The following is a 26,023-nucleotide window of genomic DNA, read 5'->3' on the forward strand; positions in this document are numbered from 1 at the left end:
ACTGAGTTGATCCTTCTCATCTCTCACCCTTCATGTCTATCTCTCTCTCTCTCTCTCTCTCTCTAGCTAAACAAATAAAAAGCTACTGATACAGCAAAAGTGTGGCTCAAAAAACTTTGCCTGATCAGGCGGTGGCGCAGTGGATAGAGCATCAGACTGGGATGCAGAGGACCCAGGTTCGAGATCCCAAGGTCGCCAGCTTAAGCAAGGGATTACTTGGTCTGCTGTAGCCCCACGGTCAATTCTTCTTTGCGGCATCTTAATTGTTCATTGATTGCTTTCTTGTATGTGTCTTGACCAGGGTTGGGGTGGGGAGGGAAGAGAGGGAGAGGGGTGGCTACAGTAGAGCCAGTGACCCCTTGCTCAAGCCAGCAACCTTTGGGCACAAGTCCATGACCATGGGGTCATGTCTATGATCCCACACTCAAACCAGCAACATTGTGCTCAAGCCATATGAGCCCACACTCAAATTGTTGACCTCTGGGTTTCAAACTTGGGTCCTCTGCATCCCAAAACGATGTTCTATTCACTGCATGCAAGGTAGTTCTCTGGCATGGCAGCTCCTGCTCCATTTTTTTTTTTAATCGAGAGGCAGAGGCAGACAGGCTCCTGCCTCTGCCTCAACTGGGATCCACCCAGCAAGCCCAATAGGGGGCGATGTTCTGCCCATCTGGGCCATTGCTCTGTTGCTCAGCAAGAAACAAACCCAAACAAACAAAAAACTAAGTTATTTCCCTGCTTAGTTATTCCCCATCTCCTTACTTTATTCATCTCCTGAATTTACAGTTGATTTTTCCTTCAGTATTTTATTATGAAAAACTTCATACATACCAAGTTGAAAAAAATTTACAGTGAACAGATAAATTCTTTTGAATTGTTCACATTTAACTCATTAGTACATTTAGTTTTTAGGGGGTTTTTTTTGTGACAGAGACAGAGAGACAGCGAGTGGGATAGATAGGGACAGACAGGAAGGGAGACGGGAGAAGAAAAGCATCAATTCTTCGTTGCGGCACCTTAGTTGCTCACTGGTTGCTTTCTCATATGTGTCTTGACTGGGGGAGGGGGGACTACAGCAGACTTAGTGATCCCTTCCTCCAGCCAGCGACCTTGGGCTCAAGCTGGTGAGCCTTGCTCAAACCAGATGAGCCCATGCTGAAGCTGGCAACATTGGGGTCTCGAACCTGGGTCCTCCACATCCCAGTCTGACACTATCCACTGCGCCACTGCCTGGTCAAGCTAAACATGAAGTTTTTATGGTGCTAGATGGATGTGCAATATGCCGAAGAATTGAAAAAATTTAAGGTGAAGATCTAATTTTATTTTCTCAATGGATAAATTAAATGACCTTATCAAATTATTATTTTTAGATTCTATTTATTCATTTTTAGAGAGAGCGGAGAGAGAGAGAGAGGAAAGGAGCAGGAAGCATCGACTCCCATCTGTGCCTTGATCATGCAAGCCCAGCATTTCAAACCAAGGACCTCAGCATTCCAGGTTCACGCTCCAGCATCTGTGTCACCACAGGTCAGGCAACCTTACCAAATTATTTAAGTAGTCGCTGCTTGATTTCATTGCTTTGCTCAGACACTCAATAGTCTAACATAATCATAAGAAATCCATCAATTAACTCTAACCTTTAATGAAATAATGAGCACATTAACCATTTGCTAAGGAACTTCAAAACAACCTGTTATATTTTAATACCCTTTTCAAAAAATTTGGGGAATAGAAACTAGGTGTCTTATACAATGATTGTAGACTTTTTTACTTGCATTTCCCACTTTTTCAGGCTTGTTGTCTTTGTGATCATTGTTTTGAACTTGTTACTGGTATATTACAATAAGTTATGTAATACCGGCCCTGGCCAGTTGGCTCAGTGGTACAGCATCAGCCTGGCGTGCAGGAGTCCCGGGTTCGATTCCCGGCCAGGGCACACAGGAGAAGCGCCCATCTGCTTCTCCACCCTTCCCTCTCTCCTTCCTCTCTGTCTCTCTCTTCCCCTCCCGCAGCCAAGGCTCCATTGGAGCAAAGATGGCCCGGGCGTTGGGGATGGCTCCTTGGACTCTGCCCCAGGCGCTAGAGTGACTCTGGTTGCAACAGAGCAACGCCCCAGATGGGCAGAGCATCGCCCCCTGGTGGGCATACCAGGTGGATCCCGGTCAGGCGCATGCGGGAGTCTGTCTGACTGCCTCCCTGTTTCCAACTTCAGAAATATACAAAAAAAAAAAAAAAAAAAAGTTATGTAATACCTTTATTTCAAATTTCGGCCCCAAAATTGAGGTGCATCTTGTACATGGGGGCATCTTATACATGGGGAAATATGGTATATCCTCTAGCCCAAGGGTAGTCAACCTTTTTTTTTATAGGTGTATAAACTATTTATTTAACAGACAAGGCCTACAGATTTATTTCTTCTTGGACACACCCACAGTGTGACCCCAGCGGCCCATAAGTAGTCAACCTTTTTATACCTACCACCCACTTTTGTATCTCTGTTAGTAGTAAAATTTTCTAACTGCCCACCAGTTCCACAGTAATGGTGATTTATAAAGTAGGGAAGTAACTTTACTTTATAAAATTTATAAAGCAGAGTTACAGCAAGTTAAAGCATATAATAATAATTACTTACCAAGTACTTTATGTCAGATTTTCGCTAAGTTTGGCAGAATAAATCTTTATAAAACAACTTACTATAGTTAAATCTATCTTTTTATTTATACTTTGGTTGCTGTATTACTTACTGCCCACCATGAAAGCTGGAACGCCCACTAGTGGGCGATAGGGACCAGGTTGACTACCACTGCTCTAGTCTGTAAGAGCACACTAAATTTTTAGAAACATCCCAAAACTCATTCAGATATAAGTCTGAAATACTCAAATGACTGTGTATAAAAAAACCCAAAAAAACAAAATGGTTATAAATTAATGACAATGATTTCCCTAAGTGTCCCAGCACAGGCTTCATTGACAGTCAACAAGTACTATGAGTGCCATCCCCACCAACAAGAATGAACCTTGTGCCTTGGCCAGGTAGTTCAGCTGGAGCATAGTCCAGATACACCAAGGTTGTGATTTCGATCTCAAGTCAAGGCATACACAAGAATCAACCAATGATGATATAAATAAGTGAAACAAACAAAAAAAATCAATGTTTTTCTCTCTCTTCCCTTTCCTCTCTTTCTCTAAAGATGAATAAATAATATTTTTTAAAAAATAAATAAAAAGAGCCTGACCTGTAGTGGCACAGTGGATAGAGCATTGACCTGGAACACTGAGGTCGCTGGTTTGAAACCTGGGGCTTGCCTGGTCAAGACACATGCAAATGCTCCCTCTCTCTTCTACCCCTTTCTAAAATCAATAAATAAAATCTTAAAAAAAAAAGAAAAAAGAATGCAGCTTGCTCTGTTCATATGCCAATTTTGTTTCCTAGGAAAAACCTTGAGCCAAACTCAAGCATATATAAGAATTTAATATATGATAAAATTTGAATTAGAAACCAGAAACAACAGAATTATGAAGTATACAGTGGTGGGAACACTTATTGACCATCTGAGAAAATGAGATCTTTAATTCTCATAAGTATATCTCAGATATCAAGCAAAAAGTCTCCTTCAGAGGAAAAAAAATGACAAAATAACTAAAGGTTACCTTAATATATTTTTATTTTCATACTTCTTATATTTATACAAACATAAAAATACTATATTCTTTATTCTTATAGTTCTCACATAACAATGAAAGCATTTAGAAATTACAATGAAACCAATAAAATGTAAATTAGCAAATTTAAAAAATTTAAACTAACAAATGGTCCTGGCCAGTTAGGTCATTGGATAGAGCGCCAGCCCGACATGCAGAAGCCCCAGGTTCAATTACTGGTCAGGGCACACATGAGAAGCAACCATCTGCTTCTATTCCACTCTCTCTCACTTTTCTTTCCTTTCCCCTCTTGCAGCCAGTGGCTCAACTGGTTTGAGCCTCAGCCCTGGGAGCTGAGGATAGCTCAGTTGGTCTGAGCATCAGCCTCCCTGAAGATAGCTCAGTTGATTTGTGCATCTGCACCAGACTGAGGTTGCCCAGTGGATCCCGGTTGGGGTGTAAGCTGGGAGTCTGTTGCTCTATATCCCTTCCTCTCACTTAAAATAAAAATTTTAAATAAAAAGAAATAAAAAAATAAAATAACAGGCCCTGGCCGGTTGGCTCAGCAGTTGAGAACTGGGCCCGGCATGTGCAAGACCCGGGTTCAATTTCCGGTCAAGAATAGGAGAAGCACCCATCAGCTTCTCTGCCCTTCCCCCTCTCCTTTCTCTCTATCTCTCTCTTCCCCTCCTGCAGCCAAGTTGGCCCAGGCGCTGAGGATGGATCCATGGCCTCTGCCTCAGGTGCTAGAATGGCTTGGGTTGCAACAGAGCAATGCCCCAGATGGGCAGAGCAATGCCCCTGGTGGGCATGCTTGGTGGATCCCAGTCAGGTACATGTGGGAGTCTGTCTGCCTGCCTCCCCACTTCTCACTTCAGAAAAAAAAACAACAAACAAACAGAAAAACCCCAAATGATGCTGTTTTGTTCAAATAAAATGATGTTTTTCCCCAAAGAAATAAACCATGAGTATTTGGTTTAATAGCAAAAGCTGCAGTTTCATATCCCATTCTGTTCTTAAACTGCTTTTGAATATTTCTGCTTTAATAATAAATCTTGTTCACATAATTATCTTGTTTAAATTGTTATTGATAAATTTTTTCTCCTTCTTTCAAAGGAATCAGAACAGGAAATTAACCAAACCTTTCAAATGCTATTTTTAAAAGGTATGAATTGACTGAAAAAATTAACAATTGCTTTTATTGAAACCTACATTAATCACTATTGAATCCCACTAGCTTTAGAATTTGAAAAAGAAACATTCTTTATTAATTAATTTACTATTATGAGTATTGCCAATGAACTGCTGAGTTACTCTGTGTAGGAGCCTCACAACAGAATGATATTGAGGTACTGCTCTCTTGAGTGCATAAAGGATCCTCTCAGGTATCTCAAATGTACAACAGCAGAACACCCTCACTGCTCTCATTCTCATGTACTCTGTGTTCTGCAGCTTCAACAGTTTTGTTTTTCCTCACATCAGATTTTAATTTTGAATACTTAACACTATTGTTGATGTGCATTACACTGTCTTCGTGTTTGCTAAGAATATGTGATAAATGTTGCCAATCTTTGCATCCATTCTCATTCTTTAGTTGATTTTTTCCTTCCCCAAAGAGTTTGCAATATAGACAAAACACAGAATCTTTTGAGGTTGAATAAAGTAACCAAGATCTAATGGTTTTTTCACCATTTGGAAGAATCCGTGTATAGTAAGTTTCTGAAAACTTCCTCCCTGTATTGTCCTTTGGAAAGTTAAAATTTCTTACTTGAGGTGGATCATTTTCAGCAAGAATGTCTCGTTGTTTAGTATTCAAAATTTGGGGCCATGTGCCTGGATCTGCAGAAAGCACAACTGGTTGAGTGGAGTCTTCTAATTTTTTCTCTTCCAGATTCTCTTGAAGTGTATCAGCTACAGTGGACACAGAAGCAGGTAAATTCACATCCTGTTTGTTCAGTAATGCACCTGTGCTGCACTCTGCTGACATCTGTGGCTCTGAAGTGTCTTCCTTTTTTTCCGGTATTCCCTCTATTTTTTCCAAAAGTGTATTTAATGACCTATACAATTTTCTTTCATTTTCTTCTCTAAAAGCATTCTGTTTTCTGTTTTTTGATGTAGATATTTTTTTTGATCTTGTTTCCAGCATCTAGGGAAAAACAGATTATAATTCTATCTTAGAATTGATAACACTAAAAAAGTTAATGTATACAAATGCCCAGTAAACAATGAAAAGATGTTCATCATTAGTCATCAAAGAAATACAAATTAAAACCACATTCCACTTCATACCTACTATAATGGCTACAACAAAAAGGTGTGGCAAAGATGTGGAAAAGGGGAATCACACTAAGGTGATGGTAGGAATTTAAAATGTAGCTGCCGCCTGACCTGTGATGGTGCAGTGGACAGAGCATCAACCTGGAATGGTTAGGTCAACGGTTTGATACCATGAGCTTGCCCGGTCAAAGCACAAATGAAAAGCGACTACTACGAGTTAAGGCCTCCCGCTCCTCCCCACATTCTTTCTCTCTCTCCTCTCTGAAAATCAAGAAATAAAGTCTTTAAAATGGTGTAGCTGCATAGAAAACAATCTGGAAACTCCTCAAGTTAAACCGAGTTACCATATGTCCCAGCAATGCCAAAATAAAAATGTACATCCACACAAAGACTTACACAGAATGTTCACAGAAATATCATTCATAGTAGCCAAAAAGTAGAAATAATTCAAATTCATAACTGATGGATAAATTAAAATGAGGTATTACCCATACAATGGAACATTACTTGATAATAAAAAGTGAAGCAAACCTAAGTGGTGGCACAGTGAATAGAGCTTCAACCTGGGATAGTAAGAACACTTTTCATAGCTCTCCCTTCCTGTCTCTCTCTCAAAATAAAAAAATTAAAAAAAGAAAGAAAAAGAATTGTATCCTGACCAGGCAGTGGCACAGTGGATAGAGCATAGGCCTGGGATGCTGAGGACCCAGGTTCAAAACCTGGGCTTGCCTGGTCAAGGCACATATGGGAGTTCATGCTTCCTGCTCCCCCCCACTTCTTTCTCTCTCTCTCCTCTCTAAAATAAATTTTAAAAAATCTTTTCTTAAAAAAAGGACCCAGGTAAGAAACCCCAAGGTTCCCAACTTGAGTTTGTGATCTGGTTTGAGCGTGGGCTCACCAGCTTGAGCACGGGGTCACTGGCTTGAGCGTGGGATCATAAATATGATCCTATGGTTGTTGGCTTGAAACCCAAGGTCACTGGCTTGAGCCAATGTCACTTTCTTGAGCAAGGGGTAACTCGCTTTGCTACAGCCCCCTGGTCAAGGCACATATGAGAAAGCAATCAGTGAACAACTAAGGTGTCTCAACCATGAATTGAGGCTTCTTATCTCTCTCCTTTCCTGTCTGTCATTCTCTCTTGCGCTAAAAAAAAAAAAGAAAAGAAAAAGACTTGTAAAAACTTTAAGACCTAATATAGTTGTTAGAAATCTGAATTTTATTAGAATATTTTGGCCATGTACTAATTTAAAAAGATAATCTATACTGTGTTTTTGCCATTTTTTAACTGTTTTCAGTGCTTTATTATAAGCCACATCCAATAGCTTTGTTAAATAAAAGATGTAATATATATTCTTTTAGAAAAGAATGGCCTGACCAGGTGATTGGCATAGTGAATAGAGCGTCGGCCTGGGATAATGAGGACCCAGGTTCAAAACCCCAAGGTTGCTGGCCAAAGCGTGGGCTCACCAGCTTGAGTGTGGGATCCTAGACATGACCCCAAAGGTTGCTGGCTTGAAGCCCAACAGTCGCTGGCTTGAGTCCAAGAGGTTACTTGGTCTGCTGGAGTCCCCTTCTGCCCTCAGTCAAGGCGCATATGAGAAAGCAATCAATAAACAACAATGCTTCTCACTGCTCTCCTGTCTTGTCTGTCTTTTCCTGTCTGTCTGCCTGCCTACCTCTCTCTTGCTCCCAACCAGATAGCTTGGTTGATTAAAGCACCATACTAATAATACCCAAAGGTTTCAGTTTGAGACCTGGTTAGGACACATAGAGGAACATATTGATGTTTCTGTCTCTTGCTTTTCTCCCCTCTTCTTATTTTTCTAAAAAAAAAATAAAAAAGATTGAAAAGAACATAAACTTGCCTTCCTTGCAAAAACTTATAGCCAATGATGGTATCTACTGTTCCCTCTGTTGTTCAATAAGCCTTGCACTTGAGTTACTTTTCCCTAAAAGCTAACCACTTTAATCCTTATCCAGTGAGGATGAAGAATGTTCCTGATTTTATATTTATGATCTGTCTTGAAGTAGTTTTTATATATAGGATAAAATGGGGTCAAGGATTATTTATTTCCATATAAACATAAAATTATCCCAGGCACAATCAGTTAAAAAGACTTTGTTTTACCCATGAAAATGATTTGGTACCTTCTAAAACCAACTGCATAGGCCCTGGCTGGTTGACTCAGTGGTAGAGCATCAGCCTGGCGTGTGGATGTCCTGGGTTCAATTCCTGGTCAGAGCACACAAGAGAAGCGCCCATCTGCGTCTCCATGCCTCCCACTCTTGCTTCTCTCTCTCTTTCCCTCCTGCAGCCACAGCTCGATTAGAGAGAGTTGGCCCCCAGTGCTAAGGATGGCTTCATGGCCTCTGCTTCATGTGCAAAGAAGAACCCGGTTGCTGAGCAACGGAGAAACACCCCAGATGGGCAGAGCATCACTCCCTAGTGGGCTTGCGGAGTGGATCCCAGTCAGGGCACATGTGGGAGTCTGTCCCTGCCTCCCTTCCTCTCACTGAATAAAAAAAGATAAAATAAAACCAACTGAATATAGCTATAGATGTAATTCTACTTCAGTTCTGGACTGTCTATTCCACTTATCTATTTGTTTATTTTATATGCCATACTACTTTGACTACTGTATCTTTTTAATGTCTTTTTCTGCATTATTGAGGTATAACTGATAAATAAAAATTAAATATATTTTTGGTGTCCAATGTAATGTTTTGAGGGGTTGTTTTCCTGTTTATGTTTATAAAGACAGAAAGAGAGAGTGACAGAGAGACAGGAAGGGAGAGAGATGAGAAGCATCAATTCTTTGTTGCGGCAACTTAGTTGTTCATTCATTGCTTTCTCATATGTGCCTTGACTGGAGGCTACAGCAGAGCGAGTGACCCCTTGCTCAAGCCAGTGACCCCAGATCAAGCCGGCAACCTCGGGGTTTCAAACCTGCGTCCTCCGCGTCCCAGTCTGACGCTCTGTCCACGGTGCCACCGCCTGGTCAGGCTGTTATAAGGCTTTTAATGTCTTGAAATCAGATAGATGATTTTTTTTTAACCACTACCTCATTTCCTATACAATATTAACTTGAGATGGATCATCGACATAAACATAAAATCTAAAACTAAAATGCTTCTAGATAAAAGTAAAGGTAAATATCTTCATAACCTTGGCAAAGATCCCTTAAAATGAGGCAAAAAGTATTAATCAGAAAAGCATCAATTAAATTGGACTCTCTCAAAATTAAACACTTGAGATTTTAATAAACATCAAGAAAATCAAAAGAGCCTAGACTGAAGCAATCAATGAGTGCACAACTTAATGAAAAAACTAAATGGAACAATGAGTTGATGCTTCTCTCTCTGTCTCAAATGAGTGGAAAACTTCAAAACACTAACTAGAAAAATATCTTCTGAATACATTTATTTTATGAAAGATATGCATCCAGAATATAAAAAGAACTCCTATAACTCAATAATACAAAGAAACCCCAATTTAAAAAACAAGCTGAAGACTTGAATAGACATTTTACCAAAGAAGATATAGAAATGACAAAAAGAAAATTCTAGTTATTAGTGAAATGCAAATTAAAACCACAATGTTAGCCCTGACCGGTTGGCACAATGGTAGAGTGTTGGCCTGGCGTACAAGAGTCCCAGGTTTGATTCCCGGCCAGGACACACAGGAGAAGCACCCAATTGCTTCTCCATCCCTCCCCCTCTCCTTCCTCTCTGTCTTTTTCTTCCCCTCCCGCAGCCAAGGCTCCATTAGAGCAAAGTTGGCCTGGGCGCTGAGGATGGCTCTATGGCCTCTGCCTCAGGCACTAGACCTGCTCTGGTTGCAACAGAGCAATGCCCCAGGTGGGCGGAGCATCGCCACCTGGTGGGCATGCCGGGTGGATCCCAGTCATGCGCATGCGGGAGTCTGTCTGACTGCCTCCCAGTTTCCAACTTCAGAAAAAAAGAAAAAAAAAGAAAATAATACTCATTAACTCTACCATTTAAAAAAATAACAAAAAAACAAAATGTGATAATCATTTGGTATCCATTAGAATAATTTAAATCAAAACAGACAACACCAAACTTTGGTGAGAATTTAAAAGAACTAGAACGGCCTGACCAGGCAGTGGCGCAGTAGATAGAGCGTCGAACTGGGATGCAGAAGACCCAGGTTCAAGACCCCGAGGTCGCCAGCTTGAGCATGGGCTCATCTGGCTTGAGCAAAAAGCTCACCAAGGTCGCTGGCATGAGCAAGCGGTTACTCGGTCTGCTGAAGGCCCACGGTTAAGGCACATATGAGAAAGCAATCAATGAACAACTAAGGTGTCGCAACGAAAAACTGATGATTGATGCTTCTCATCTCTCTCCATTCTTGTCTGTTCGTCCCTATCTATCCCTCTCTCTGACTCTATGTCTCTGTAAAAAAAAATAATAAAATAAAAATAAACTAGAACGACTAAATTGGTGAGAATGCAAAATGATAGAGGAAAAAATTATGTAATGTCTGCAAAGAGTAAAGATTTAAAACAAGCTTATTTACACCAATCAATTTAATACTCATTTGAGATGGGACGGTTCAATGACAGATTGAGAAAAGTGGAACTAAATGAGATTCTAAGATCAATCTGGTATGTAAGCTAACAGGGAGGAACTATTATATACCTGACCATCCAAAAATTCATTAAAAGAATTTTAATTTAGCCAGACCAGGCAGTGGTGCAGTGGATACAGCGTTGGACTGGGACTCAGAGGACCCAGGTTTGAAACCGCGAGGTCATTGGCTTGAGCACGGACTCATCAGCTTGAGTGCAGGGTCGCTGGCTTGAGAATGGGATCATAGACGTGACCCCATGGTCGCTGGCTTGAAGCCCAAGGTCGCTGGCTTGAGCCCAAAGGTCACTGGCTTGAGCACACTGCTGTAACCCCCCGGTCAAGGCACATATGAGAAAGCAATCAGTGAACAACTAAGGTGCCACAACAAAGAATTGATGCTTCTCATCTCCCTCCCTCCCTGCTTGTCTGTCCTATCTGTCCATCTCTCTGGCTCTCTCTCTGTCTCTGGCAAAAAAAAAAAAAAGAAAAGAAAAAAAAGAATTACCTGTTTATACTCGTTAACACAACTTTGACAGCAGAATCTCATCTGCTGGCCATCAATCACCAGGACATTGTTTCCAGAACCTTTGCTGGGCAGGTACTCTCCACATTGTTCACAGCAATTCATTACCAGACCATTGGCCAACCTATACTTGTTAAAGCAGTGGTTACTACACAGTTTATGTGTCACATTATTAACGCTGACTTCATGGCGAATCTAAAAGAAAAATAAGAACATATTAAATAAATGAGACAGATTTGCACTATAAGCAATAAGATAACCCGTTTCTTCAACAGAAACAAAGAAACTCTGGTAAATTTTCAGTAGAAAATAATATGCAGAGAAAAGACTAAAAGCCCATTTTTTTTATTCTTTCATTTTTATCTGATTTCTTTGTTAAAATCATTCTTTGATTTCATGAAAGAGGAAAATAAGATTCATAGAAAAGCAATAGTATCAGTAATAACTCCTTCAGGGACACAAGCATTCTAGAAAATAAACTGGTTTAGAAGATGTTGATACCACCTGCTTAAAAGAAATAGATAATTCTCAGTATTAGGAGTTTCACAGCCAGGACTGTGGGGCCACACAGTGGGTGGAGCATAGACCTGCAATGCTAAGGTCACTGGTTCGAGACCATGGGCTTGCTCAGTCAAGACATATACGACAAACAACCAATGAACAACTAACGTGAAGCAACTATGAGTTGATACTTCTCACTCCACCCCCCATACTCTCCCTGTAAAATCAATAAATAAAATCTTTAAAAAGGCCCTGGCTGGTTGGCTCAGTGGTACAGCGTCGGCCTGGTGTGCAGGAGTCCCAGGTTCAATTACCGGCCAGGGCACACAGGAGAAGCGCCCATCTGCTTCTCCACCCCTCCCCCTCTCCTTCCTCTCTGTCTCTCTCTTCCCCTCCTGCAGCCGAGGCTCTATTGGAGCAAAGGTGGCCCAGGCACTGAGGATGGTTCTGTGGCATCTGCCTCAGGCGCTAGGATGGCTCTGGATGCAACAGAGTGACGCCCCAGAGGGGCAGAGCATCGCCCCCTGGTGGGCATGCCGGGTGGATCCCAGTCGGAAGCATGCGGGAGTCTGTCTGACTGCCTCCCCATTTCCAGCTTCGGAAAAATGCAAAACAAACAAAAAAAAAGCCTGACCTGTGGTGGCGCAGTGGATAAAGCGTCAACCTGGCAATGCTGAGGTCGCCGGTTCAAAACCCTGGGCTTGCCTGGTCAAGGCACATATGGGAGTTGATGCTTCCAGCTCCTCCCCCCTTCTCTCTCTCTGTCTCTCCTGTCTGTCTCTCCCTCTCCTCTCTAAAATGAATAAATTAATTAATTAAAAAAAAAAAAAAAGGAGCAGCAGCTTCACTGCCCTAAAAATCTGTGGGAAGAACTAAGAAAATCAGTATTCCATATTTGGATGGTTTTTGTATATAAAAGACTAAGTGTTCTTGCTTCACTCAGCTATGTTAACTGATATAAAATTGTGTCATGGATATGCATAGCTCTGGGGCAACCAACACCAAATTCAGGTACCAAGGACCATGTTAAGTGAGGACTGCCTGCATGCATGCTTATTCTTTCAGCAACTGGAAGGATGGGAATGCCACCTAAGAAATGTGAAGTTTTCAACATACTTTCAGTCCACATGTTTTATATGTTCTTGCACCAGGATTGGTAACTTCCTTCATGTCCTGAACCTACATTTTTATTTAGTGTGGTAAATAAAAACACAATCCACCACATAACTATTCATCTATGGATAAGTATATCTAATTCCACAGAAACAGATGTGTATTTGTCACACAATGCAAATAGGACATTTGTTTATAACAGGGGTCCCCAAACTTTTTACACAGGGGGCCAGTTCACTGTCCCTCAGACCGTTGGAGGGCCGGACTATAAAAAACTATGAACAAATCCCTAAGCATACTGCACATATCTTATTTTAAAGTAAAAAAACAAAACAGGAACAAATACAATATTTAAAATAAAGAACAGGTAAATTTATTTATTTTTTTACTTATTTTTATTTATTCATTTTAGAGAGAAGAGGGAGAGACAGAGAGAGAGTAGAGATAGAGAGAGAGAAGGAAGGGAGGAGCTGGAAGCATCAACTCCCATATGTGCCTTGACCAGGCAAGCCCAGGGTTTTGAACCGGCGACCTCAGCATTTCCAGGTCGACGCTTTATCCACTGCGCCACCACAGGTCAGGCCAAGAACAGGTAAATTTAAATCAACAAACTGACCAGTATTTCAATGAGAACTATGGGCCTGCTTTTGGCTGAGATGGTCAGTGTCCGGTTCCATATTTGTCAATGCTAGCCGTAACAAGTGATATGACGCGCTTCCGGAGCCCTGACGTGTGCATCCCTCATCGCTGCGCTTTGTGGTGCCACCACATACAGCACACAGGATGCATCCTGTGCTCTCTCCCTGACCACCAATGAAAAAGGTGCTCCTTCCCGAAGTGCGGCGGGGGCCGGATAAATGGCCTCAGGGGGCCGCATGTGGCCCACGGACCGTAGTTTGGGGAACCCTGGTTTATAAGATAGTCCTGATATATCCTTATTCCTTCCTTTAACTTCACGGTAGATTCAGGACATGTGCATTATGTAGACGGCAGAGCACAGAATAATATTGAAGACTTATTTATCCCAGATAAATAACTAAAATAAACTAGAAAAATTCACACCTCTGTTACTTTACTACAGATCATACATCTTGATTTGTTTGGAATTCTTTTTCTGAGACTCTGGTTATCTTCGTAGGGAGACACACAGTATGCACTACAGAATTCCTGGAAGGCCTGGCTTAGCTGCACTTGAGGAACAACAGTAGGTCTTTTTGTAGATGTATCTCTGAAACACAGGGATAAACACAATTTAGGGACACTTCATTTTATTTTCAAATATATGAAAAATAATGAACAGTCTTCATTTTCTCACTACTTTTTAAAAAATTTATTTACTGATTTTAGTCAGAGAGAAGGGAAAGAGAGACAAGAACATCAATCTGTTCCTGTATGTGCCCTGACCAGGATGGAACTGGTAACCTCTACACTTAGGACTGCCGCTCTAGTCAACAGAGCTATCCAGTCAGGGCTCACTTTCTTGGCACTTAATACTAGGAATCAACTGTATTTTCTGGATCTAGCAAAATCCACTCTTTTATTTCATCACCAAGATTTCTTAAATAAAATGGGAAGAGAAGATTTGGAGGTAAAAATAATTTTAATCATAAGAACCTTGCCCACAGGTTTGATGATTTTTATTTATTTAAATTTTTATTCATTCATTTTAGAGAAAGAGAAAGTGAGAGAGGAAGAGAGGGAAACACTGATTTGTTATTCTACTTATTTATACATTCTTTGGTTGATTCTTGTATATGCCCTGGCCGGGAATCGAACCTGCAACCTTGGTGTATCAGGATGATGCTCTAACCAACTGCACTAACCCATGCAGGGCTCTGATGACTTTTATTTATTTACTTATTAAATTTTACTTTTTTTTTTTAATTTTATTTATTCATTTTTAGAGAGGAGAGAGAGAGAGAGACAAAGAGAGAGAGGAGAGACAGAGAGAGAGAGAAGGGGGGAGGAGCTGGAAGCATCAACTCCCATATGTGCCTTGACCAGGCAAGTCCAGGGTTTCGAACCGGCGACCTCAGCATTTCTAGGTCGATGCTTTATCCACTGCGCCACCACAGGTCAGGCTACTTATTCATTTTAGAGAGAGAGGAAGGGAGAGAGAGAGAGACAAAACATCTATCCATTCCTACATGTATCTTATCAGGGGATCAAACCCACAACATTTGTGTATTGGGAAGACACTCCAACGAACCACATCATCCAGCCAGAATGAGCTCTGATGACTTAGAAGACATCAAAATGGGTAGTAGCCCCTGGCCAGGTAGCTCAGTTGTTTAGAGTTTTCCTGATACACCTAGGTTGCGGGTTTATTCCTGGTCAGGGCACATACTAGAATCAACCAATGAATGCATAAATAAGTGGAACAACAAAAGGATGTTTCTTTACCCCTTCCTCTCGCTATCTCTCAAATCAATCAATAGGCCCTGGTTGATTAGCTCAGTGTATAGAGTGTTGGCTTGGTGTATGGATATCCTGGGTTTGATTTCCGTTTAGGGCACACAAGATAAGCAAACATCTGCTTCTCTTCCCTTCTCTCGCCTCCTCCCTCTTAACCTTCTCTCTCTTCCCTTCCTGCAGCCAGTGGCTCAACTAGTTCAAGCATCAATCCCAGACAGGATTTGCCAGGTGGATCCCAGTTGGGGCACATGTGGGAGTCTATCTCACTATCTCCCCTCCTCTCACTTAAAAAAAAAAAAAAATCAATAAATAAATAATTTTTTTTTTGTATTTTTTGTATTTTTTTGAAGCTGGAAACAGGGAGAGACAGTCAGACTCCCGCATGCGCCCGACCGGGATCCACCCGGCACGCCCACCAGGGGCAATGCTCTGCCCACCAGGGGGCGATGCTCTGCCCCTCCGGGGCGTCGCTCTGTTGCAACCAGAGCCACTCTAGAGCCTGGGGCAGAGGCCAAGGAGCCATCCCCAGCACCCGGGCCATCTTTGCTCCAATGGAGCCTCAGCTGCGGGAGGGGAAGAGAGAGACAGAGAGGAAGGAGAAGGGGAGGGGTGGAGAAGCAGATGGGCGCTTCTCCTGTGTGCCCTGGCCAGGAATCGAACCCAGGACCCCTGCACGCCAGGCCGACGCTCTACCACTGAGCCAACTGGCCAGGGCCTTATAAATAATTTTTTTTAAAGGATGGTAGCAACTTGGTAGAAGATGGAGGAGGGGTTGAAGCATAGTTGATGGTAGGAAGAGGGTCAATTTATTTCTGTACCTACACTCCATTTCCTGCCAAGAGTAATGACAATACATATGAGCCCACAAATCTGTCAAACTCTAAGATAACTGAGGCTCCATAAATATGAGGACACCTCTGCCAACAATTCTGCCCATGAATTTATGCAGCTCTCCAATTACATTCAAAACAGACATTCACACTGTCCCTATCAACCACATAGAACCATTTTGAAAAATACAGCTTACTTTTTACACATTACACTGTGTTTCTTTGGAGTACGCTTACGAGAGAAGGAGGAAAGGCAGGTGGTAGAACAAAAGAGATGAGCTGATCCTTTTCGTTGATAAGCTGTCTGTCCCTTCTGTAAAGGTTTTTTGCAGTTTGCACAAGTGACTTTAACTGGTTTAGTGGGTTGCTGTTGGGCTGAAGGCTGGAAAATCTGTTTAGGAAGCGAGGCCACTGGTGATAAAGAATCCACCCCTGGCTGTTTCTGATTACATGGAAATGATGCTGATTGAGAAATCCAAGAATCTTAAAAATAAAACACAAGAAGAAGTCATGAAATAATTCAAAATTCATATCAGAAAAATATTTATAATTTTCATTTTGCACAAGTCTGAGAGAATAGTGAGGCAGCCTTATAAGCAAGTGGTTAAGGCTAGGCAGCCTTCCTATAGAATACCAGGAGAATTATCCACTTTGTATTCTAAGTGAATGATACCCTGCTGTGCTAATGATGTAAAAGGTGGCTCTGGCATTGCACTAATGCAGTAACCATCATCTCTTAAGCCTAACTCCCCAGGTTCAAAGCTTACTAGATTGTGCAAGTATATTTAACTATGTCTTCATCTTCTCATCTACAAACTGGCAATAATACCTAACTCATGAGAGTGTTATAGTCAAGTTTTCTGTTTGGTACCAGGATACTTGCAAAAAAATATTAGCCACTTTTTCTTCTCTAAGAAAATATCAATACATTATAAAGTAAAGCAAAGATGAAAATACAAAAATGACTATAGAGTGTGGTATATGATAGCCATTTTCATATACCTTCTCCATAACATTTTTATTTTTGTTTGTTTGTTTTAAGTGAGAGGAAGGAAAATAATGATAGACTCCCACCCACGCCCTGACCAGGATTTACCTAGCAACCTCACTCTGGGGCCGATGCTCGGACTGTCCGAGCTATCCTCAGCGCCCGAGGCCGATGCTCAGACCAATCAAGCCACTGGCTGCGGGGAGGGGAAGAGCGAGAGAAGAGGGGAGTGGAAGGGAAGAGAAGCAGATGTTCGCTTCTCATGTGTGCCCTGATTGGGGATCAAACACGGGCGGGAAGTCTGCAGCTGGGCAGTTGTTCTATGCACTGAGCAAATCAGCCAGGGCTTTTATTTATTTATTTTTTTAGATTTTATTTGGCATGCCTGACCAAGCGGCAGCACAGTGTTTAGAGTCTCAGCCTGGGATGCTGAGGACCTATGTTTGAAATCCTGAGATTGCTGGCTAGCTTGAGCACAGGATCATCAGCTTGAGTGAGGGATCATAGACATGACCCCAGTCACTAGATTGAGCAAGGGGTCACTGGATCGGCTGGAGTCCCCTGGTCAAGACACATACAAGAAAGTAATCAATAAACAACTAAAGACCTGACCTGTGGTGGCGCAGTGGATAAAGCATCGACCTGGAACGCTGAGGTCGCTGGTTCAAAACCCTGGGCTTGCCTGGTCAAGGCACATATGGGAGTTGATGTTTCCTGCTCCTCCCCCCTTCTCTCTTTCTGTCATTCTCCTCTCTAAAATGAATAAATAAAATCTTATCAAAAAACCCCAAAACAAACAAACAATGAACTAAGGTGCTGCAACTATAATTTGATGCTTCTTTTATTTAAAAAATTGTTTTAGATTTCTTTTTAATTGATTGAATTTAAAGAGAGAAGAGAGAGAAAGAAAGGGAGACGAGGAGTAGGAAGGTAGTAGTTGCTTCTCATAAGTGCCTTGATCAGGCAAGCCCAGGGTTTCGAACCAGCGACCTAAGCATTCAGGTCTACACTTCACCATTGTGCCACCACAGGTCAGGCAAGTTGATGCTTCTCATCTCTCTCCTTTCCTGTCTGTCTATCCATGTCTCTCTCACTAAAAAATAAAAACAAAAAATAAAATATAAAAAGATTTTACTAGAACATCATCCTGAAGTGCAGAGGTTGCTGGTTTGATCCTCAATCAGGGCACATACAGGAACAACTTGATGTTCCCGTCTCTCTGTATCTCTCTCCCCCGGCCACCCTCACAAAAAAAAAAAAAAAAAAAAAAAAAAAAAAAAAAAAAGGATTTTACCTATTGATTTTACCAGGGGAGGGGTGGGGAGACAAGAGGTAGTTGCTTCACTCTAGCTGTTTACTGGTTGCTTGTTTTATATGCCTTAACTAGGCAAGCACTTGAACAGGTGACCTCAGCATTCCAGATTGGAACTCTTATCTACTGTGCCATTACAGGCCAGGCCAAAAATAGCTTTTGTTATGAGCATGAGGCCTATGGCTCCCTTCATCTATCACAGCTCCAAAGACCTCTTCCGATACTACCAAAACTAATAATTCTATTTTATTTTACTTATTCATTTTAGAGAAGTGAGTGTGTGTGTGTGTGTGTGTGCGCGCGCGCGTACGCACGTGTGTGGAAAAAGAGAGAGAGAGAAAGAGAAAGAGAGAGAAGGGGGAAGGAGCAGGAAGCATCAACTCCCATATGTGCCTTGACCAGGCAAGCCCAGGGTTTTGAACTGGTGACCTCAGCTTTCCAGGTCAATGCTTTACCCACTGTGCCACCACAAGACAAGCTAATTCTAATTTCATTTCTAACTCCCCACCCACTGCTTTAAATTTTCTTTCTCCTATTTCCAGATATTTATTTTCTTATATGCAAAACCAAAACAGAACAAGTAACAAAGGAATTCTTTCATTCCATAAGATGACATGCTAGTTAATATGCCAATAAAGTTATTTATTTATTTATTTTTTAGTGAGAGGAGGATAGACAGAGACACACTCCCACATGTGCCCCGACCAGGATCCAGCCGGCAAGCGCACTAGGTAGGGGTCGATGCTCTGCCCATCTGAGGCCCTTGCTCCACTGCAACCAGAGCCATTTCTTAGCACCTGAAGCAGAACCCATGGAGCCAATCTCAATACCTGAGGCCAGCTCACTTGAGCCAATCGAGCCATGGCTGCAGGAAGGGAAGATAGAGAGAAAAGGTGGAGGAGTGGAGAAGCAAATGTATGCTTCTCCTGTGTGCCCTGACCAGGAATCATACCCAGGACATCCACATGCCAAGCTGACACTCTACCACTGAGACAACTAGCCAGAGCCTTTTAAAAATTATTTTATTTATTTATTTTAGAGAGGGGAGGGAGAGAGACAGAGAGAGACAGAGAAACAGAAAGAGACAAAGAGAGAGAGGAAGGAGAATCAATTCCCATATGTGCCTTGACCAGGCAAGCCCAGGGTTTTGAACCAGTGACCTCAGCATTTCACTTTCAAGGTCAATGCTTTATCCACTGCACCACCACAGGTAAGGCAATAAAGTTTTTTTTAATCACCAAGTATTTAAAAAGAAAGTTTCTTTACCCCTAAATTTTTCTTTTTCTAAGCCATTCTTTTAGAAAACAAAATAATTCTGAACCACTCCAAAGAAAACAAATTACATATTCATCTAGAAAATAAACACAGGTTCTATCCTGAAATTAAAATTCTCTAATTATCTAGATAACAAACTAGATTTAATAAATAGAAATAAAAATAGCCAACCATTACAAAAATTATTACCATTAATAGGATGAAGTAAGAACCTTGAACACACAAAAACACTAGATTTTTGACTTTGTCAATTTATCCATACTAAGGGAACATATTTATCTATAATTATAGAAAGTGAGACATCAACAATACTGCTCCTCATAAAAGTAATTAGATCCTGATTTTTTTTTCTCTTTAGCTTTGGTGTATATATAAAGCAAGCAAATATTTCCTTTGTTTAAAAATTTTTTTATAGTCTGAATGGTGGTGGTGCAATGGATGGAGCTTTGACCTAGGAAGCTGAAAACCCTGAGGTTGCAGCTAGAGCAGGGGTCCCCAAACTACAGCCCGCAGGCCACATACGGCCCCCTGAGGCCATTTATTCGGCCCCCGCCGCACTTCCAGAAGGGGCACCTCTTTCATTGGTGGTCAGTGAGAGGAGCATAGTTCCCATTGAAATACTGGTCAGTTTGTTGATTTAAATTTACTTGTTCTTTATTTTAAATATTGTATTTGTTCCTGTTTTGTTTTTTTACTTTAAAATAAGATATGTGCAGTGTGCATAGGGATTTGTTCATAGTTTGTTTTTATAATCCGGCCCCTCAACGATCTGAGGGACAGTGAACTGGCCCTCTGTGTAAAAAATTTGGGGACCCCTGAGCTAGAGCATGGGCTGGTTTTGAGCACAGGCATGCCAGCTTGAGCATGAGGTTGCCAGCTTAAGTGCAGGATTATGGATTATGGACATGAGCCCAAAAGTCGCTGGCTTGAGCCCAAGGATTGCTGACTGAAGCCCAAGATCACTGGCTTGAGCAAGGGGTCATCACCGGCTCAACATGAGCTGCAAGCCCTCCATTCAAGACAAGTATTAAAGCAATCAATACACAACTAAAGTGAAGCAACTACGCGTTGATGCTTCTCATCTCTCTCCTCCCACGTTCTAATAAAAAATTTATAGGCCTGACCTGTGGTGGCGCAGTGGATAAAGCATCGACCTGGAAATGCTGAGGTCGTCGGTTCAAAACCCTGGGCTTGCCTGGTCAAGGCACATATGGGAGTTGATGCTTCCAGCTCCTCCCTCCTTCTCTCTCTCTCTCTCTCTCTCTCTCTCTCTCCCTCTCCTCTCTAAAATGAATAAAAATAATAATAAAATGATTAATTTTGTTATATGATTCACCTTAATAAAAATTTTAAAATACCAAAAATATTGAAAATACTACATTTATCCTACAGAAGGCAAGAAAAAAAAATTTATATATTGATTGATTTTATTTATTTTTAATTTTTTTTATTTTTTGCATTTTTTTTTGCATTTTTCTGAAGCTGGAAACAGGGAGAGACAGTCAGACAGACTCCCGCATGCACCCGACCGGGATCCACCCGGCATGCCCACCAGGGGGCGATGCTCTGCCCACCAGGGGGCGATGCTCTGCCCCTCCGGGGCATCGCCATGTTGCGCCCAGAGCCAATCTAGCACCTGAGGCAGAGGCCACAGAGCCATCCCCAGCGCCCGGGCCATCTTTGCTCCAATGGAGCCTTGGCTGCGGGAGGGGAAGAGAGAGACAGAGAAGAAGGTGCGGCGGAGGGGTGGAGAAGCAAATGGGAGCTTCTCCTGTGTGCCCTGGCCGGGAATTGAACCCGGGTCCTCCGCACGCTAGGCCGACGCTCTACCGCTGAGTCAACTGGCCAGGGCTATATTGATTGATTTTAGAGAGAGACAAAGAGAGAGAGAACATCGATTTGTTGTTCCATTTCTTTATGTATTCATTGGTTGTTTCTTGTATGTGCCCTGAGGATTGAATCCACAACCTTGGTGTATTAGGACAATACTATAACCAACAGGGCTACCTGGCGAGGGGAGTTTCCTTTGTTTTTGTTTGTCTTTAGCGAAGGGGACAGAGAGAAACAGATAGGGAAAAATAGACAGGAAGGGAGAGAGATGAGAAGCATCAACTCGTAGTTGTGGCATTTTAGTTGTTCATTGATTGGTTTCTCATATGTGCCTTGACCAGGGGGCTCTACTTGAACAAGTGACCCCTTGCTCAAGTCAATGATTTTGGGTTGGGTTCAAGTCAGTGACCACAGGGTCATGTCTATGATACCATCCTCAAGCCAGCAACCTTGGGGTTTTGAGCCTGGGTCCTCAGCGTCCCAGGTCGATGTTCTATCCACTACGCCACTGCCTGGCTAGGCCTGTTTCCTTCATTTATACTGCATTATTTACTGTAATTTCTCTTAATCTCAAATTTCTTATTTCTTCGTTGGTTTTTTTTTTTTTAATTTTTGGATTAGTGTGTTCACATTAAACTTAACTCTCAAATTCTTCCATGGCCTATCCCCAGAATAACCTTTTTAAAAAGAGGCTAAGGCTCTGGATGGTTAGCTCAGTCAGTTAAGACTGTCCTCCTGGCCCTGGCCAGTTGGCTCAGTGGTAGAGCGTCGGCCTGGTGTGCAGAAGTCCCAGGTTCGATTCCCAGCCAGGGCACACAGGAGAAGCGCCCATCTGCTTCTCCACCCCTCCCCCCCTCCTTCCTCTCTGTCTGTCTCTTCCCCTCTCGCAGTCAAGGCTCCATTGGAGCAAAGTTGGCCTGAGCGCTGAGGATGGCTCCATAGCCTCTGCCTCAGGTGCTAGAATGGCCCTGGTTGCAACAGAGCGACGCCCCGGAGGGGCAGAGCATCGCCCCCTGGTGGGCATACCAGGTGGATCCCGGTTGGGCACATGCGATAGTCTGTCTGACTGCCTCCCCGTTTCCAACTTCAGAAAAATACAAAAAAAAAAAAAAAAAAGACTGTCGGTGAGACGTCAGAGTAATGGCGGAGTAGGAAGCGATACCGATAAATCTCCCCCAAACCTCAACAAGATCTTCAACCAGAAACAGAAAAACCTATCCTTGGAGACTCCAGATTTTCGCAATACACCCAAAGGTATGATCGAGTGAAAAATTGGCTAAATATATAACCAAACCCCGAAGGAAATAGGGAGTAAGAAATGCTCCGCCTTCCTCACTAACCTAAACAGGGCGATTTTCACTGGAAACTGAGAATATAGAAACTAAGGCGGGCAAAGGGGGTGAATAGATCCAGGCCGCGGCACAAACGGCCGAACCAGGCTGTGGCACGGAGATCCAAGCCAAGGAAAAATTGTTCCTGTGACAATCTGGGCAATACAGCTAACACTCGCGCCAAACCCAGACAAAGAAAGACAAGCGGGGCAGCCATTTTACCTGATCCCCTAGTAGGCGCATAATAGGCGAGAGATTCCTTCCAAAGCCTCCGGAGGGTGCGCCCGTGTTACTCCACAGAGAGGCAGAGTCAGAGGACTTTGTGTGGGCCGAAAGCCTCCGGGCTGCCCCAGCACCCGGGGAGAGCCACACACGGGGAGAAAGCGAGAGCTAATTCCAACACTGGAACTTTTCAGTGCGGGCGGGAGGTTTCACTCAGAGGGCGAGACTCCAGCCTCACATCCTGGTCTGCGCGCACGGAGAGTGGGAAGGAGACTCCTCCCAGCACCTCCGGAGTGGGAGCCCGTGTTGTCCCATGGAGGGGCAGAGTCGGGGGCCTTTGTGTGGGCCGAGGGCGGAGTCACGGGCTACCCCAGCGCCTTGAAACAGCGGCACACGGGGACAAGCGAGAGCCAATTCCAACATTGGAACTTTTCAGTGCGGGCGGGGGGTTTCACTCAGAGGGAGAGACTTCCAGTCTAACATCCTGGTCTGCGCACGCAGACCCGCCCCTGTTACCGGACAGAGTGACAGAGCCAGAGGTCTTTGAGTAGGCAAAAACCCCGGCTGATTATGCTAGCAGCTCTGACTGACTGAGCCTTACCCAGAGCCCTGTGCTGAGTGGAAATAAGAGTGGGGAGTTGCCCGCTCTTTGAGCCTCTTACTATCCAGGCAGAGGCAGCAGCAACCCCATAGCTGGATTCTCAGGCTGCTGGTTGAGGAAGGAAAGACTAGGAGAGAGGCTCCTGGAACACGGACTCTCTCACTGTCGGAGCCTATAAACGCTAATGAGCCTCGACTGCCAACGAGACTTAAGCACAATACATGACATCGCCATAGAGACTTATCAACTGCAAACCTCTAACTGAGCGTGACAAAGGGGCAGAACCCGGGGTACAGAGTCGCCGAACAGGAAGAGGGAGAGAAAAGAAAAAGCAAGAAGATAACCTCTCAAAATCAGAATAATCCGCAGACTTTATAACCTATCCCATTTTATTATATTTGTTCGTTTGTTTCTCTTATCTTCATCCTTGATTTTTTTTCTTTTTTCTTTTTTTTTCCTCCTCCAATTTGCTCGTTTAACTCCCTACCGGTCTTACTGTCTCCTCTCCTTGAACTACACTACCCATAAGTGTTATATCTCCCATTATCTTTTCTTTCCTCTTCCTTTCTCTCTATGAGGGTTGCACTCCAAAACCCTTAACTCTCTCTCACTCTCTCTCTCTCCTCTTTTTCCTTTTTTCTTCTTTTAGTGGTTCCTTCTTTTCTCTCTCTCTCTCTCTCTCTTCTTTTCTCCCTCTATATTAGTTTCTTCCTTTTTCCTTTACGTCTCGTCTCATTCAAACCTCAATAACAAACAAATTATTTTATCTGGGACTCAAACTTATGTTTGTGGCATTTTGGGGGTTTTTTACTTCACCTTTTTAACTCACCTTTTATTTATTTATTTATTTATTTATTCATTCATTCATTTTAGAGAGGAGAGGGAGAGACAGAGAGAGAGAAGGGGGGGAGGAGTTGGAAGCTTCAATTCCCATATGTGCCTTGACCAGGCAAGCCCTAACTCACCTTTTTAACTCAGTGCTCCCATCCCTGGCTCTCCATTTTATCAAGATCTTGTTCCACTTAATACAATAGGAATTTTTTAATTTATCCCCCCATTTTCCTGTTTCCTTCTTACTCCTCTCATCATAACTCTTAGGCAACCAACACCTAAACGCAAATCATTTTATTCTTGATCCAAATTTTTTCATTATTTGCTTTTTGTGGATCCATACCCCCCCTTTTTTTTATTTATTTATTTTTCTTGCCCCTTTATTACTTTTCCCCAATTCAGGCCCTCCATTACAGGCATTGTTTGTTCTATTAAATACAATATAATTCACAGTTCACCACAAGAGTTTCTCAAGAAAGAGGGGAGAGGAGAGGAGAGAAAAAAAGGAGGGGGGAATAATTTCCTTTTTTAAAATTTTTATTTTATTTTATTTTTCTTTATTTCATTATTAATTTTTTTTAAATCAACTTTTTTCTATTTTTTATTTTTTTACCTTTTTATTTTTTATTAAATCTCATTAATACTATCAACAAAACCACCCTCAGATGCCATTAAGGAAGAGAAAATCGAATATCATGGATACAAAAGAAAGAGAGGTAACACAGAAGAGAAAAAATCTATGGAGAAAAAATTTAATATATTGGAAACCTTGGAGTTAAATGACAGAGAATTCAAGATAGAAATCCTAAAAATACTCAGAGATATACAAGAAAACACAGAAAGGCAATTTAGGGAGCTCAGAAAACAACTCAATGAACACAAAGAATATATGTCCAAGGAAATTGAAACTATAAAAACAAATCAAACAGAGATGAAAAACTCAATTCACGAGCTGAAAAACGAGGTAACAAGCTTGGCTAATAGAACAGGCCAGATAGAAGAGAGGATTAGTGAAATAGAAGACAAGCAACTTGAGGCACAACAGAGAGAGGAAGAAAGACACTCAAAAATTTAAAAAAATGAGATACCCTACAAGAATTATCTGACTCCATCAGAAAGAATAACATAAGAACAATAGGTATATCAGAGGGAGAAGAGAGAGAAAATGGAATGGAGAACATACTCAAACAAATAATAGATGAGAACTTCCCAAGCCTGTGGAAAGAACTAAAGCCTCAAATTCATGAAGCAAACAGAACTCCGAGTTTTCTTAACCCCAACAAACCTACTCCAAGGCACATCATAATGAAATTGGCACAAACCAACAGAAAAGAAAAAATTCTCAAGGCAGCCAGGGAAAAGAAGAATACAACATATAAAGGAAGGCCCATTAGATTATCATCAGATTACTCAGCAGAAACTCTACAAGCTAGAAGAGAGTGGACCCCAATATTTAAAGTCCTGAAAGAGAGGAACTTTCAGCCACGAATACTATACCCATCAAAGCTATCCTTCAAATATGAAGGAGAAATAAAAACATTCACAGATACAGAAAAGATGAGGAAATTTATCATCAGAAAACCCCCACTCCAGGAATTACTAAAGGGGTTCTCCAATCAGATACAAAGAACAAAAAAAAAAGAGCCACAAGTAAAAGCTCCAAGAAGAACACAATAAAACCAAATTTAAACTGTGACAACAACAAAAAGAAAGGGGGGAGAGGATGTAGATTAACAGTAGGA

General features: G+C 42.1%; 1 protein-coding gene across 13 annotated transcripts in view; it reads right to left on the bottom strand.

Moving 5' to 3' along the window:
• Positions 1–3,504: 3,504 nt before the first annotated feature.
• Positions 3,505–26,023, bottom strand: part of ZMYM5 (zinc finger MYM-type containing 5) — a 68,630-nt gene continuing 46,111 nt past the window's right edge. For 6 of the 13 annotated variants that reach the window (XM_066258278.1, XM_066258273.1, XM_066258280.1 and 3 more), the window contains 4 exons: positions 16,089–16,374; positions 13,709–13,874; positions 11,015–11,227; positions 3,506–5,788 (listed from right to left, as the gene is read on the bottom strand). In XM_066258278.1, coding sequence (XP_066114375.1) covers positions 5,033–5,788; positions 11,015–11,227; positions 13,709–13,874; positions 16,089–16,374 — 1,421 coding nt within the window. In that variant the 3' untranslated portion in view covers positions 3,506–5,032. Of the gene's footprint in view, positions 5,789–11,014; positions 11,228–13,708; positions 13,875–16,088; positions 16,375–17,491; positions 17,633–26,023 lie in introns of those variants that run through there. The other 7 variants (XM_066258279.1, XR_010729150.1, XM_066258281.1 and 4 more) reach the window with 7 other exon arrangements.

This window comes from Saccopteryx bilineata, chromosome 2 (genome assembly GCF_036850765.1).
Source record: "Saccopteryx bilineata isolate mSacBil1 chromosome 2, mSacBil1_pri_phased_curated, whole genome shotgun sequence".
In the NCBI taxonomy this organism is placed as follows: domain Eukaryota; kingdom Metazoa; phylum Chordata; class Mammalia; order Chiroptera; family Emballonuridae; genus Saccopteryx; species Saccopteryx bilineata.